The 13,471-nt window shown below is 33.4% G+C and overlaps 1 protein-coding gene across 2 annotated transcripts; it reads left to right on the forward strand.

Moving 5' to 3' along the window:
• Window positions 1-599: 599 nt before the first annotated feature.
• On the forward strand, window positions 600-8,562 carry LOC120083100 (putative MO25-like protein At5g47540). 2 transcript variants are annotated; one of them, XM_039038654.1, is made up of 11 exons: window positions 600-1,067; window positions 3,719-3,880; window positions 4,166-4,284; window positions 5,499-5,573; window positions 6,162-6,255; window positions 6,627-6,686; window positions 7,065-7,133; window positions 7,625-7,723; window positions 7,976-8,020; window positions 8,100-8,202; window positions 8,294-8,562. In XM_039038654.1, exons 1-11 carry the CDS (start codon window positions 948-950, stop codon window positions 8,365-8,367), a joined length of 1,020 nt encoding a protein of 339 aa, XP_038894582.1. In that variant the 5' UTR covers window positions 600-947; the 3' UTR covers window positions 8,368-8,562. The 2 variants fall into 2 exon arrangements, with proteins under 2 accessions (XP_038894582.1, XP_038894581.1); XM_039038653.1 differs by having other exon boundaries at window positions 602-1,067; window positions 3,716-3,880.
• The last annotated feature ends 4,909 nt before the right edge of the window (window positions 8,563-13,471 follow it).

Consider the following 13,471-nt stretch of genomic DNA (forward strand, 5'->3'; position numbering starts at 1 on the left):
AATAGAAAAAGATAGAACTCTTCAAATTTATATATAGATTTCAATAGAATTTATTATTGAAGTTGAGTTATTTAACACCAATTTATGAAATTAGTGGCAAAACATTATCTCATAGTAAAAATGTTAATAGATAATATATATTTTAAAAAAAAAAACTAGTAGTAGAGAGCCAAAGATTAAGAGGGTGTCTTTGTTAAATTTTCAAGTGTTTAATTTTAAAAAACAATCATTTTCGAAAATATGGAGTGTTTGGTAATCACTCAAAATAGTTTTTTAAAACACTTTCAAAGTGTATTTTAAATCGTTTTTATTAAAAAAATTTAAATAAACAATAATTTTTTTTTTGTAATAATTTTTTTTAAACAATCAATCCAAAGAAATAAACTTTCAAATATAAATACATAGATTAAAATTGAACAAATATGAAAGAGTACGGTGACCTAAAATTGAAGGAATACAAAAACATAGGACCAAAATGTTTAACCTATTTATGGTTATTGAGACACAGTTCAAATCAGTCTCAAATTTAAGGCGGGTCAAAAAAAAAAAAAAAAAAATCCTAATCCTCATAAGAACATGAGATAGAAAAAATGAAAAAAATAAAAAGGAAAAAAAAGAGGTGAAGATGGGAAGAAAGTGGTGAAATTGTGAACCTCTGATCTTAGAGCACCATCTGTGTAAATCCCAAAGATCTGGTCCATGATAGAAGGACGACATAGAGCAGCACAAAACCCTTGGGCTTGGATATGCCATTCCTCAATTTCTACTGTAGTTTTTGATACACATAATTAGCCAAAATAGGAAGCTGTGTCTCGAAGCCCGCTCCTTCACGGGGAGCCTCGTCGGTGGTGCAGAGGCTCTCTCAAAATCAAAATCAGCTACACCAATCTCAATCCCAACCACCACCACAAGTCGCTTCCTTGTTGGATTCCCAGAATTCCACCAAGATGAAGAGCCTCTTCAAGCCCAAGCCACGAACACCCGTCGATATTGTTCGTCAGACCCGCGATCTTCTTATCTATACAGACCGGAACCCTGATACTAAGGAGACCAAGCGGGAGGAAAAGGTCTGATCCCCCTTTTCTTTTTTCGGGTACTTCTTACTTGGGATCGTATCGATTTTTTGTGAATTTTTTGCCCTTTTTGCCTTCTGGGTTCCTTTTTGATTCAGATGAGAGACTGGGAACATCTGTGAATTGTTGATTTTTTTTTTTTTTTTTTTTGTGAAGTCTATAGCCATTTTTTTAAATAGATTTATAAAATGATTGAGCCATTTTGTTATAATAGGGTGTCTGGATTAAAGCTATTGAACTATTAGTAGCCTGATTTCTTCCCATCATGCAAGACTAAATAGTGGTTTACAGTAAAATGAAAGATGTTTCTGTTTGGTTAAAAATTGTAATTACATTTATCCTGGACGGATCTCTTTTGGGATCATGGGGTGAGGAAGTTTTGGAAGTACTGCCTCGTGGAAGGTAGCTTGATTTTCTATGGGGAGGGTGACTTTTCTCTTGTTGCTTTCGTTTATTTTTCGATGGGGGAGGGGGAGGGGATTGGCTCTCATTTGGTGAAGCGGGTGGGACTACTGGAGAATTGTGTCTTAGTCATGCCTTGGGTTTTGACAATCTAATCAGCTAAAACATAGTGGGTCTTTATAAATCGTTGTTTCTTTTGTTTAGGACTGATTGTGCTTAAGCTTTTGATGACTATCCTAGAAACCATCTCTCATCACCTACATCTTTTTATTTTTATTTTTTTTTAATTTAAAAAAATCTGAACTTTACGTCTTTTCTTTGGATGACGGGGTCTGTATTTGATTTAGAAGAATGTATCTTTTCAAGACTCTTCTCATTAGATCTGGTTTTTGTTTGTTTGTTTATTCGCTTGTTTTATTGGAAATTTTATTTGATTGCTTCAGTCTTCACTCATTCTTCCTTTCTCATCCCTCGCTCTTCTCTTTTCTTTAGCTTCCAGTGAAATCTTAACGAAGAAGAGTTGTTTTGTTTTTCAAAAAGGAAGAAGAGTTAGAGTTTTTGTCTTCTCTTAACTTCATTTAGGGGTTGCTTTTGTCTTTAGTCTAGCTACTATAGAGTATGGAGTTTGGCTTCCTTTACTCTTATCCAGAAGCTTTTTTTTAGTCTATGGATTCTTTATATCCAACAATGTAGCGTTGAACAGAAAGTTGAGCCATAAGATATTGCGAAAGTTGCACTCTAGGAGTCTCGACCCTTAAGGGCTTTCACGAAAGCTACCTTTGTTAGTTGGGTCATTATGTTGTATTCTCCGTCGGAAGGCAGATGAAGATTTGGATCACTTGCTTTGGAGGCGTGAGTTTGCGAGGTTAGTGTGGGACCGCTTCTTTTAGGAGTTTGATGTTATGTTGGCTCGTCAAAGGGATGTCAGTAGTTCAATTGGAGAGTTCCTTCTCCATCTGCCTTTTTGGGAGAATGGCCGGTTTTTGTGGTTAGTTGAGGTGTGTGCTCTGTTGTGGGTGTTGTGGAGTGAGAGAAATAACATAGTGTTTAGAGGGGTGGAGAAGGGACCCTTTTGATGTTTGATCATTGATAAAATTTCATGTTTCCCATTGGGCTTCGATTTTGAAGACTTTTGTAATTATTCTTTAGGCAACATCTTACTTTCTTGGTCCCCCTTTCTCTAGTGGGGTTTTGCGGGCTTGGTTTTTTCTATGTCCTTGTATTTCTTTCATTTTTTTTCCTCAATGAAAGTTGTTTCTATCATAAAAAAAATTCAGAATAAATACATCCGGTGACTTCACAGTTGCCAAAGAAGCCCCAAGAAGCATCAATTGAGATTTCCTCGGCTTCTTAGGCACATGAGGAACCAGCCTAACATCCTTTCAATCAAGGATCTGTTGCTTCAACTCGGTCAAATGCAACTGCTGGTCTTGGTGCTATATGTTGCTGGGGCTAGTACTTCTCGTCCCTATTACGGTAAGGCCAATGCACTAGCCAGCCGGTGTGGTGGCGAACACGCTGTGCTGTAAGCTAAGCTGTTCACCTTGTAGATGGAGGTGTGAAGGAGGATCTCACAAATTAAAAAGGAAAAAAGGAAAAAAAAGTACTTTTGGTAAAAGTTCAAAAGTGTACATCCAACAAGATGGTTATAAAAAATCAAAGGCAGTTGAGAAGGGTCTAATATTAGAAGTGAAAAAGTGATATGATGTGTCTTAACAACACCTTTATTATGACGCTTAATTTATTACTATTTCATTATTATTTTCTTGTAGGGTGCTTTCTGGATAATAATTTATGATATTTCTTATTCTTTCATATTTCAACAGTTATTTAATCATCTGGATGCATCATACATAGGACGGCGTTATAGAGTTTTGTTTCCATTGAAATTTGATTTTATATTAATGCTAACTGTCTAATTAAACTTTGTGCGCTTGGTTTTTTATATGCCCTTATATTATTTCATTTGTTCTCAATCAAAAGTTGTTTGTATAAAAAGGAATCAAATTTAAACTGAAGCATATGTGGTCTGCTATCTAGTGTACCGTGGAACGTTGTTTTTTATATAATGCTGGGATAAATCTCTGACAGTTAAATGTATTCTGGTTGTGGTTCTTCCACAATTCAATCACTTTATATGTGTGGATATATTTCTTTTGAAAACGAAACATCACTTTGTAGATTTTTGTTCTTCAAATTTGATGTTTTCTAACTGTATCTGTCCACTATGCATTTTTCAGCAGATGTTAGAATTAAGTAAAAACGTTAGGGAGTTGAAATCAATACTTTATGGAAACAGTGAATCCGAACCAGTTGCAGAAGCATGTGCACAGCTAACCCAGGAGTTTTTCAGAGAGAATACACTTCGGCTTCTCATTAAATGTCTTCCTAAATTGAACTTGGAGGTAAGTGTTATGGGGCCTATTGCTTTTTTAGGCTTTCCATGTGAAATCATCAGTTGAATTCTTTTGCTTGTTTTACTGTTGTGGTTCTCTGTTGATACTCTTTTGAGATTCCACATTGATGTATTTGGAGGTGAGCAGGATGGGAGCCTAAAAGAAAATAGCTTATTTAGGTTTCCTTATGAAATTGCCATTTGAACATTTTGTATGTTTTGTGTTTGTAGTTCCTTGTTCTACCATCTTGAGTTTGCACTTGTTACTTATTGTGACATGTGTAACATTTTGTAGACACGGAAAGATGCTACTCAAGTAGTTGCAAATCTACAGAGGCAACAGGTCCAGTCCAGATTGATTGCATCTGATTATTTGGAAGCAAACATTGATCTGATGGATGTCTTAGTAGCAGGGTAACCAATTGATGATATATATTTTTTTCCTGTCATGATTCTTTATTGTGGGGCGGAATACTTCTTTTCCCTCTTTCAAACTGCTTTCCTTGAATACTTTTTTTTTTTAATCATGACTTACTCGGATTAAAAATTGTATTTGCTTAACATCTGAAATTTGAACTAGACAATGACTGCTGTCATTCATGCCTATTTGGTCTTTTGATTTGGTTTTATCCTAAAGCCATCGCTATACCATGTGGAAAAGGCTCTGTCTCTGACTCTCTCACATGAAATTACACAAAAGTTTATGTGAGCAAGGGATTTGATCGGCTAGAATTATCTGAATACGGCAACCTTTGTTTTACGGTGCCTTGCTCTATTGAGCAGGACAACTTAGTTCAGGCGCACATTGCAGCCCTTGTCAATATTTTGTCTTAAAAATTTAATCATTTTATTTGATTTTTTAAATAACTAAGAAGTCAAGCTGCCTGAAAGACTATATCCTTTTAACTTGCATTTCTTTTTGTATTTTGCACTTCAAAAGGGGGAAAAAAACCAGCTGGTACTATGGCTAGTTGTTTATTTATTCGGTGGTCTCATTAGTCATAAAATGTTACATATTACAGATTGGAATCTTCATTGGTTTACTGGTTGTACTCCGAGAGTTGCTCATAGATGTGTTATAACTTGAAACTTGAAAGCAATCTTGAATTCCATTATTTTGGTATCTAATGGAACTGGTGGATTGGTTTTTTTTTTTTGGCTATACATTCATTATTCAAAAACCAAAGATGGGTACCTTGCTTTTCTTTTTCTCTCCCTGTTCAATTTGGTTTCTTCTCTTAGTGTTGTCGATCATTGTATGTTTAGTTGTCTTCTAGTTGATTACTTTACCTTACTGCACCGCGTCCAAGAAATACTTGATTATTAAGAACCCTTGAATACTACTACTGATTGAATGAGTACATGATTCTCTGAGAACGTTGAGTTTTGTAAAGATTACATTCTCTTCCATTTTGAACAGAACCTTGAATATATTTTCCCCTCTTTATTAAATGATAGCATGAATAGAGGCCCTTTTGCATCATTCATTGTGAAGCTTTTTGTGTATTTTCCTATATTAATTTATTTTATGCTCCTCTATTTTACTTTTATAGCTTTCATGAAATGATTTATGTATTATGTACTATCCCATAATGGTCTCTCCCCCTTTTACTTTTTACTTTTTATAGTTATGAAAATACAGAGATGGCTTTACACTATGGCGCCATGCTACGGGAATGCATACGTCACCAAAGTGTTGCTAAGTAAGTTCACTTGTTACTATCGATCAATTTGAGTACTTTTGTGCCAGGACATTCTATTATCGTTGACTTGTTTCCACTTGTAAGTAGTAATAGGCAGTATTTGTCTGTTATGATTATGAACTGATGGATCTTTCTTATCATATGTGAGAAATTGCATATGTGGGTGGTTCGTGTATAATTAAAATGAAATGTCAGTTACCCCGCTTCATAGAAGAAACTTAGTAGTGCAGTCTCAAATCAGCCTTTGCTCTCTAAACTGACATGCTGTAGTTTCTATAGCCTTCTGAAAATTTGTGAATGGGCCAATCATATTGAATGAAATTATGGAGACAATCAGAAGTATGCAATATCATGATTGTTATATGTACTTATATACTGATCAACCTAGTCTAATATCAGTGATAATTTATTAGAACTTAGAAGTTTTGTCATTTTAGACTTCAAAAGTACATTTTCAAGTTTCCTCCCATTTTTTGTTAACGTAATGTCAATTTGTTTCTGAAAGAAATTTTTAGGTTATTTCATTTTCATCTGAGCTATTACTGTGGATTCTCCTAAAGTTATGAGAGGTTTTCTGATTCTTTGTAGGTATGTTTTGGAATCGCAGCACATGAAGAAGTTTTTTGATTATATTCAACTTCCAAATTTTGACATCGCTGCAGATGCTGCTGCAACTTTTAAGGTCGAACGACACTTCTCTTTTCTTGCTTCTCCTTTCATCTCACTCTTGTGCCCTTATGTCATCTTTTCTTTTTCTTTTCTGTTTAAAATTTTTTATTCATTCTTTTAGTATGGAGTCCTCGTACTCTTACGTGCTTCCGTGTCAAAGATAAATAAACGAAGTAAAATAAGAGAAAGAGGGCAAAAGTGGAGTGTGTACTCAATTGATACATGTTGGTTGGCAATAAAAGCATTGATTCTTTTTGTCAAGGAAAAAAACGTCATGGTTGAGCTTTGCTTTGTTTTATATTATTTCTTTGTAATGCATTCTTTTAGGTATGTTGCATCTCTGCTAGAAACATTATAGTGATGCTATATTGTACTTCGTTGCAGGAATTGTTGACGAGGCATAAATCTACGGTAGCTGAATTTCTTTCCAAGAATTATGACTGGGTAATCGTCTTTTCTTTGACGAAGCCTATCAAACTTTACTCTTCTGGTCCAGTCATTCTGTTTCCATTTATGGTTTCTTCATTTCAATGTGTAATTTATTAGAAAATGATACTCTATTTCATAGTTATGATCGTTTGGTGGGTTGACATCTAAAATCTATATCACCTCTTTTCTTTACTGCATTTTTTTGGTCTTGGGTATCTATTGCTGCTCAATTTTTCTCTGGAATTTGGTACTCGGTTATGTCATCTTTTGCTATATTATATTCTGGATGTTTGTGTTTTCTTCTTATAAACTGCAGTCCCCACATCTTATACATCCAACCAGTGCCACTGGTTTTAATATTTTGCCTCTTGAACGTCTTTTTTACTGGTTCAGTTTTTTGCGGAGTACAATTCGAAGTTGCTTGAGTCAACTAATTACATTACTAGACGGCAAGCAGTGAAGGTATGTTACTTAGAACTCTAAAATCCTTCTAAGTGGAACACTTATATTGAAATGGGGATATGGATATCTATGAAATAAATGATATATCTGTAAGCAAGCAATTAATTGAGTTCAATGCCAATTGGTATAATACTTTTTTGAGTTTTGACTTGTTAAAATTATTGCCTTTGTTCCTGCTGTCTCTTGCATATCTGCTCTATAGTGTGCTTGATCATCTCGCCCCCATCTCAACATGGTTTTCCAATTGGTGATGTGTATCATTTTGGATTTATTTCAATATTAACTTTAGAAAACCATAACGTAAGTTCTTTAACGCAGTTATCGTGTACGTATTAGTAGGGCGGTAATTTTTGTTCTGAACCCTCTGCACATTTCATAATTTTCAGCACATACCAATATGTGAAGGTTGTGTTTTACCACTTTTATCTTTGTTGAACTATGTGCAACTCTAACCACAGTTATTTCTCAATTAAATTTCTACATTTGTTCAGCTGTTGGGGGATATACTGCTGGATAGGTCAAATTCAGCTGTGATGACACGCTATGTGAGTTCTAGAGAAAATTTGAGAATCCTCATGAATCTTCTCAGGGTAAGATCTTGTGTTTCAGATTTCTTCATAAACTGTGTCATTAATTTCTTATCCTACTATGAGTGTAGCTTAAGTGGCATAGTGGTGTTCTATCAACTGATAATCCCGAAGTCAGATATTCGATCCTTCCACCCCAGTTGTCTAAATTTCTTATCCCATCATTATCATTGATGGAAATTCGGCCATAGTTTTCATTGACCCATTGGAAATGTGCTTATTATGTTCTAAGATGTTAAATTCTTTGCTTTGCAGGAGTCGAGCAAGAGCATACAGCTAGAAGCATTTCATGTTTTCAAGGTAATAGTCTCAACTTGGTCTTTCTAATTAACCTTATGGTGATTTGGGGTTTTGCCATTAAGCGTGTTTAAATCAACAGCTTTTTGTTGCAAATCAAAACAAACCCGCCGACATTGTTGGCATTCTCGTCACAAACCGAAGCAAGCTTCTAAGGCTGTTTGCTGATTTCAAAACTGATAAAGGTACACCATAATCTTTGCACCATTTTACAATGTCCATTAATTATCTTGGTTTTGTTCTTTCTTCTACAACTCTACTTTGGTTTTATCACAGAGGATGAGCAATTTGAGGCTGACAAAGCTCATGTTGTTAGAGAAATTGCTGCCCTTGAACCAAAAGGACCATGAGAAAGAGGGAGATTCTTATATGAATGTGTTGTATTTTTTTTTGTTTTTGTTTTGTTTTCTCCTCTTTTCTGTCCAATTTGGATGTCAATTATATAGCTCAGTCAGCTCTCCAAATGATGACTTTGATTAAATGCTTTACAACACTAATAATGGGCTTTTTATATATATATTTTTCGCCTTTTCTATGTATTTTAATGGTTTCAACATGTATATTAAAAGACACTTGGTTGTGCACGGTATATAAATAAAATTTTATTGTTTTAAATCGGCACTGTGTTCGAGCATGGCTTACACTAGAAAGCCTAAATTATAGAAAATATATCTAAAATTTGTGCTTTGTTTAAAAAATATGAACTTCCAAATGTTTCATTAATATACTTGAACATTCAAAACAATTATAAGAATATCTTTACCATTTGACCGAAATCAGGTTTCTTTTTTTTTTTTTTTTTTTCCTAGAAAAAGTATTCATGATCTTTCAAAGATTCATGAACGACCTTTTAATTTGAAAAGCATGAAAACTATTAGTACTTTATTTTAAAGTTATTGTTGAACTCTTGAAAGTTGTATTTTTGCACCCTTAACTTTTTAAAAAAGAGTTAAATAGTGTCCTTATCGTTAGTATATAGGTGTTATATTTATATGTATTTTTGTATTTTGTGATTGATTGTTTTGTTGAGTTTTAAGTGGAGATCTTAATTTTGGATTTTGTGAGATTTGGAGGAATTCTATAATATAAAGTTGTGAATTATGTTTGGTTGTTGAGAAAATTGATGTAACAATTGGTCAAGTAAAATTGTGAGTAATGAAAACATATATATGAATTGCTTTCAAATTGCTTCTTTCTTAACTTAACTTCAAAGGAATTGATTATACTAATGTAACGATCCGATTCTATAGGACTTAAGCTAGGTCGTTATTATAGACATGCATACATACATGAAATTCAAAATGACATCTTTTCATAGTTTGATAAAAACCAAATAAATAAGGTAAATTAAATAATTTAATTAAAACCAAATAATTGCAAAACGAATCTAGAAAACTTTCTTAAAAGTCTAAAATGCAAATACCAAAACTGTGAGATCTAAATGTCAAAGTAAAAAATCTAAAACATAGAAAAATCTTGAAAACATGAGTGGAAGCATATGATTGGTCTTAGCAGCTTGATCACGGATTTCGCTTGTTATTTGGTGCATCCTTACCCAAATACTGAGATGAGACTCATCTATGAGTACTCACAACCTTTGATAAACCTTTGATAAATTCCAAAGGAAACAAAAACTTCTAGTGAAGTTCCAGTTCCGAAGGAGCTCACCACCTCTAGTGAATCTTGTAGGAAACACAAACCTCTATTGGATCTCGAAGGAAACACAACCTCTGGTGAATCTCGAAGGAAACATAACCTCAGGTGTCGCGACTAGAAAAGGGCTGCTAGGCTCCTCGGCGAGGACGGATGGCATGGTGAGGTTGGGTCGTGGTGAGGGGTGACGGACGGCTCGACGGGGCGAACGACTGGGCTTCTTGGATGCATGCGGCAGTTGGGGTCTGGACGAAGAAGAAGGAAGAAGAAGATTGGGGGGAGGGTAAAGAAGAAGAGAGTTTTTTTTGAAGTAAAATAAAATTTTATTTTATTTAGTTTTAATTTAATTTAATTTTATTCTTTCATTCAATACACACATATATATATATATAAAACCCTTTCCTTCTCCTTTAAAAATTCAGGAGTAATAAAAAAGTACAAAGTTATTTATGTCCATATACTCAGTAAGAGAGGGAGTTTTTATTTTTTATTTTTTATTTTTTAAAGGGTAGTATTGAAAATTTAAAACGTAGGAATATTTTCTAAATAAATTATTAATGATTTCCATCCCAAGTGCAAAAGTGATTAATTTTTTAATTAGTTATTTATTTAGGAAAATCACATTGAAATGATTATTGGTCAATCACTAGATTTGGGAGAAATATTTGAATTTAGTAGAAAGAAACCGTATTTCGAATTTATATATAGTGATTAATAGTGAACATACATATTTTTTAATCTATATTCAACGATTATTAAAATGCAGCGGCCTCCTTGAACAAGTTTTCTTAAGGAGAATTATTTGTTAGTGACGCCTTTCATGCTAAACAAATATTGCATTATATAGAGCTTTCCTTTGTTTGTTTCACAAAATTAATATTCATCTTCCGTGCTAACTATGGTAGATCAAGATTTTATGCTAGAGGGGACATTTATTTACGATCCAGTTATTATAAGTTTAGTCATTGAACTTTTAAGTTTGTATCTATAGGATTGTTTCCTAAATTTTAAAAATAGTATAATAAGTTCCTCGACTTTTAATTTTATGTATCTTTTTTAAAGAAAAAATCTTTCAATTTCGTATTTTATAAGTCATTAAACCTAATGTATAATAAGTCCTTAAATATTCTATTTTGCGTCTAATATGTCTATAAATTGTTAATTTTTTGTCTAATGTGTTTTTTAACCTATTTGAGAATGTTTCAAATTTACCCATCTATTGAATACAAAATTGATTATGTCTTAATTAGATACAATTAAAATTTAGATTAAATTACAAATTTATTCTATGAACTTTGAGATTTATATATATCTATTTGGTCTCTCAACTATCAAAAGTATCTTATAGGTCCATGAATTTTCAATTTTGTGTCTAACAAGTCATTGAACTTTAAAAAAGTTTTTCAAAAATTTTATCAACTTTCAATTTTATTTCTAATAGATCTTTGAATTATAAAATTTTGTATCTAATAGGGCTACGACTTATCTAATGTATCTACTAGACACATAATTGAATGTTTAGAATTCTCCATTAAACACAAAATTAATATTTATATCTAAAAGTTCAATTAATTTTTTAAAAATTCAAATAAGACAAAATTGAAAAATCAAGAATCTATTAAACACAAAATTGAAAGTTAAGTGACCTTTTAGATAATTTTTAAATTCTGAACCAAATAGACACAAATCATGAAGAACAGGGATAAATTTTAATTTAACATAAAATGTTTAATTGAGCATCTAAGATTTTGAATATGAGACAACAGAGATGACTAGAATTAGTGAAAGATGATGACTATAAGATTTTGTATTAACTAGACAAGGCGAATGTTGTAGCAGATGCTTTGAGTAGAAAAACAACTCATTCGGCAGCTTTAATTACTAGACAGATTCATTTATGCAATGATTTTGAACGAGTTGAAATTACAGTAGCAATGGGGGAAGTCACTTCACAGTTGTCACAGTTGATAGTACAACTGACCTTGAGACAAATAATTATTATTACATACTAGGGTGATTCTTACCTTGTTGAGAAATTTTGTTAGGTAGAGCTAGGTCGAGATAGCGAGTTCTTGGTATCGTAGAGCATGACCTTCATTACCAGGGAAGCTTATGTGTACCGACAGACAATAACCTTAAGAATGACTTATTGACAGAAGCTCATAATTCCCCATTTTCAATATATCTTAGCAGCACCAAGATGTATCGGGATTTGAAACGATATTACTGGTGGTATGATATGAAAAAGGAAATAATTGAGTTTGTCAGTAAATGTTTGGTGTGTCAATAGGTGAAGGTCCCGAGACAGAAGTCGACAGGCTTGTTGCAACCCCTGAGTGTACAAGAGTGGAAATGGGAGAAAGTCTCTATGGATTTTATTGTAGGCTTATCAAAAATAGCAAAAGGTTATACAATGATATGGGTTGTAATGGGTAGACTCACTAAATTAGTGCAATTTATTCCAGGAAAGTCTACGTATTCACTGAATAGGTGAGCGCAGTTATGTATGAAAGAGGTGGTGAGATTGCATGGGGTGCCAGTATCTATCGTGTCTGATAGAGACCCTCGTTTTATATCTAGTTTTTTAAAAAGCCTCCAGACAGCGTTAGGTACTCGTTAAATTTCAGCACACTTTTTTTTTTTTGGGTTGATACCTTAAATCTCATGAGTCTTATAGTTTGTAATTATATTGTACAAACATTTTATTTATTTAATAAAATATGAGATGTTTTATTTGACATTTAGTAGCATTAACCTACAAACCAATAAACTAACATCCAAGGTTATCTTTTGTAGCTTAAACATGTATGTAGAGACATACAGGTGGATCATGTTTAAGTGATAACCTAAATGGTCTGTAGTAGATGGATAAGGCTAGATACCTTATCCTAGTAACGCTACGAATACGACCCATTTTGTAGGTGTTACAATTGTTATAAAGTGCTACAAATGATCTGATCTTGATCATTCATGTGGAGACATATGAGCAGGTATATTCTATACAAAAGGGTTTGTATAAGACCAAACCACGAAATGACTAGTCTCATTATATAACACTATTCATAATAGAAACTTACATTTTATCAGGATAACCATAAGTGACATGACCCGAATCCTAAGTGAATTTGTGAACTCCTGCCTATGAAGGCAGCCCTTTGATAGTATGGGTGAGATTGGCCAGATCGCCGACTCAATAAGTCTACCATTTTTGGGATTCGTCTGATTGGGGTGTTAGGAACACAGCTACACAAAACGAAATTCACTCATTCCCTGACATTTGGGTAAATAGATAAATTGTTATTTTAAAGGCTGATTCCAGGGTTTGAACAATGTGGCGCCACACCTTCTATTGACCCGAGAAAGGTATGGTTATAGTTAAACTATGACTTATTGTTCATTAGAAGGGTATGGTCATAGTTGGACTATGACTTATTGTTCATTAGAAGGATCAATGGTACTTAAGGAGTTAGATGTAACTACAGGGACAAAACGGTAATTTTAGCCAATTGTACTTACGAACAATTTGTAAAGGGTCATCGCACTATTGACTGGTTATATCCAATGGTCACAGAAATATATCTGTAGTGCGAAGAGTGCAGCTGCCGGTCTTTAGCGGAGTGATCGGTAGTTAATGGATGTTGAATAATTTGATTGAAGAAGTTTAGTTAATTATAAAAGTACCATTGGAGCTTCAATCTATAGGTCTATAAGGTCCCTTCTATAACTCAACTGAGATTATTGAGAATTAATTTTGGATTAGTTTGAATTATTCAAATTAATTGAGAGAATTAATTATATGTG

This window comes from Benincasa hispida, chromosome 8 (assembly GCF_009727055.1).
Source record: "Benincasa hispida cultivar B227 chromosome 8, ASM972705v1, whole genome shotgun sequence".
Lineage (NCBI taxonomy): Eukaryota > Viridiplantae > Streptophyta > Magnoliopsida > Cucurbitales > Cucurbitaceae > Benincasa > Benincasa hispida.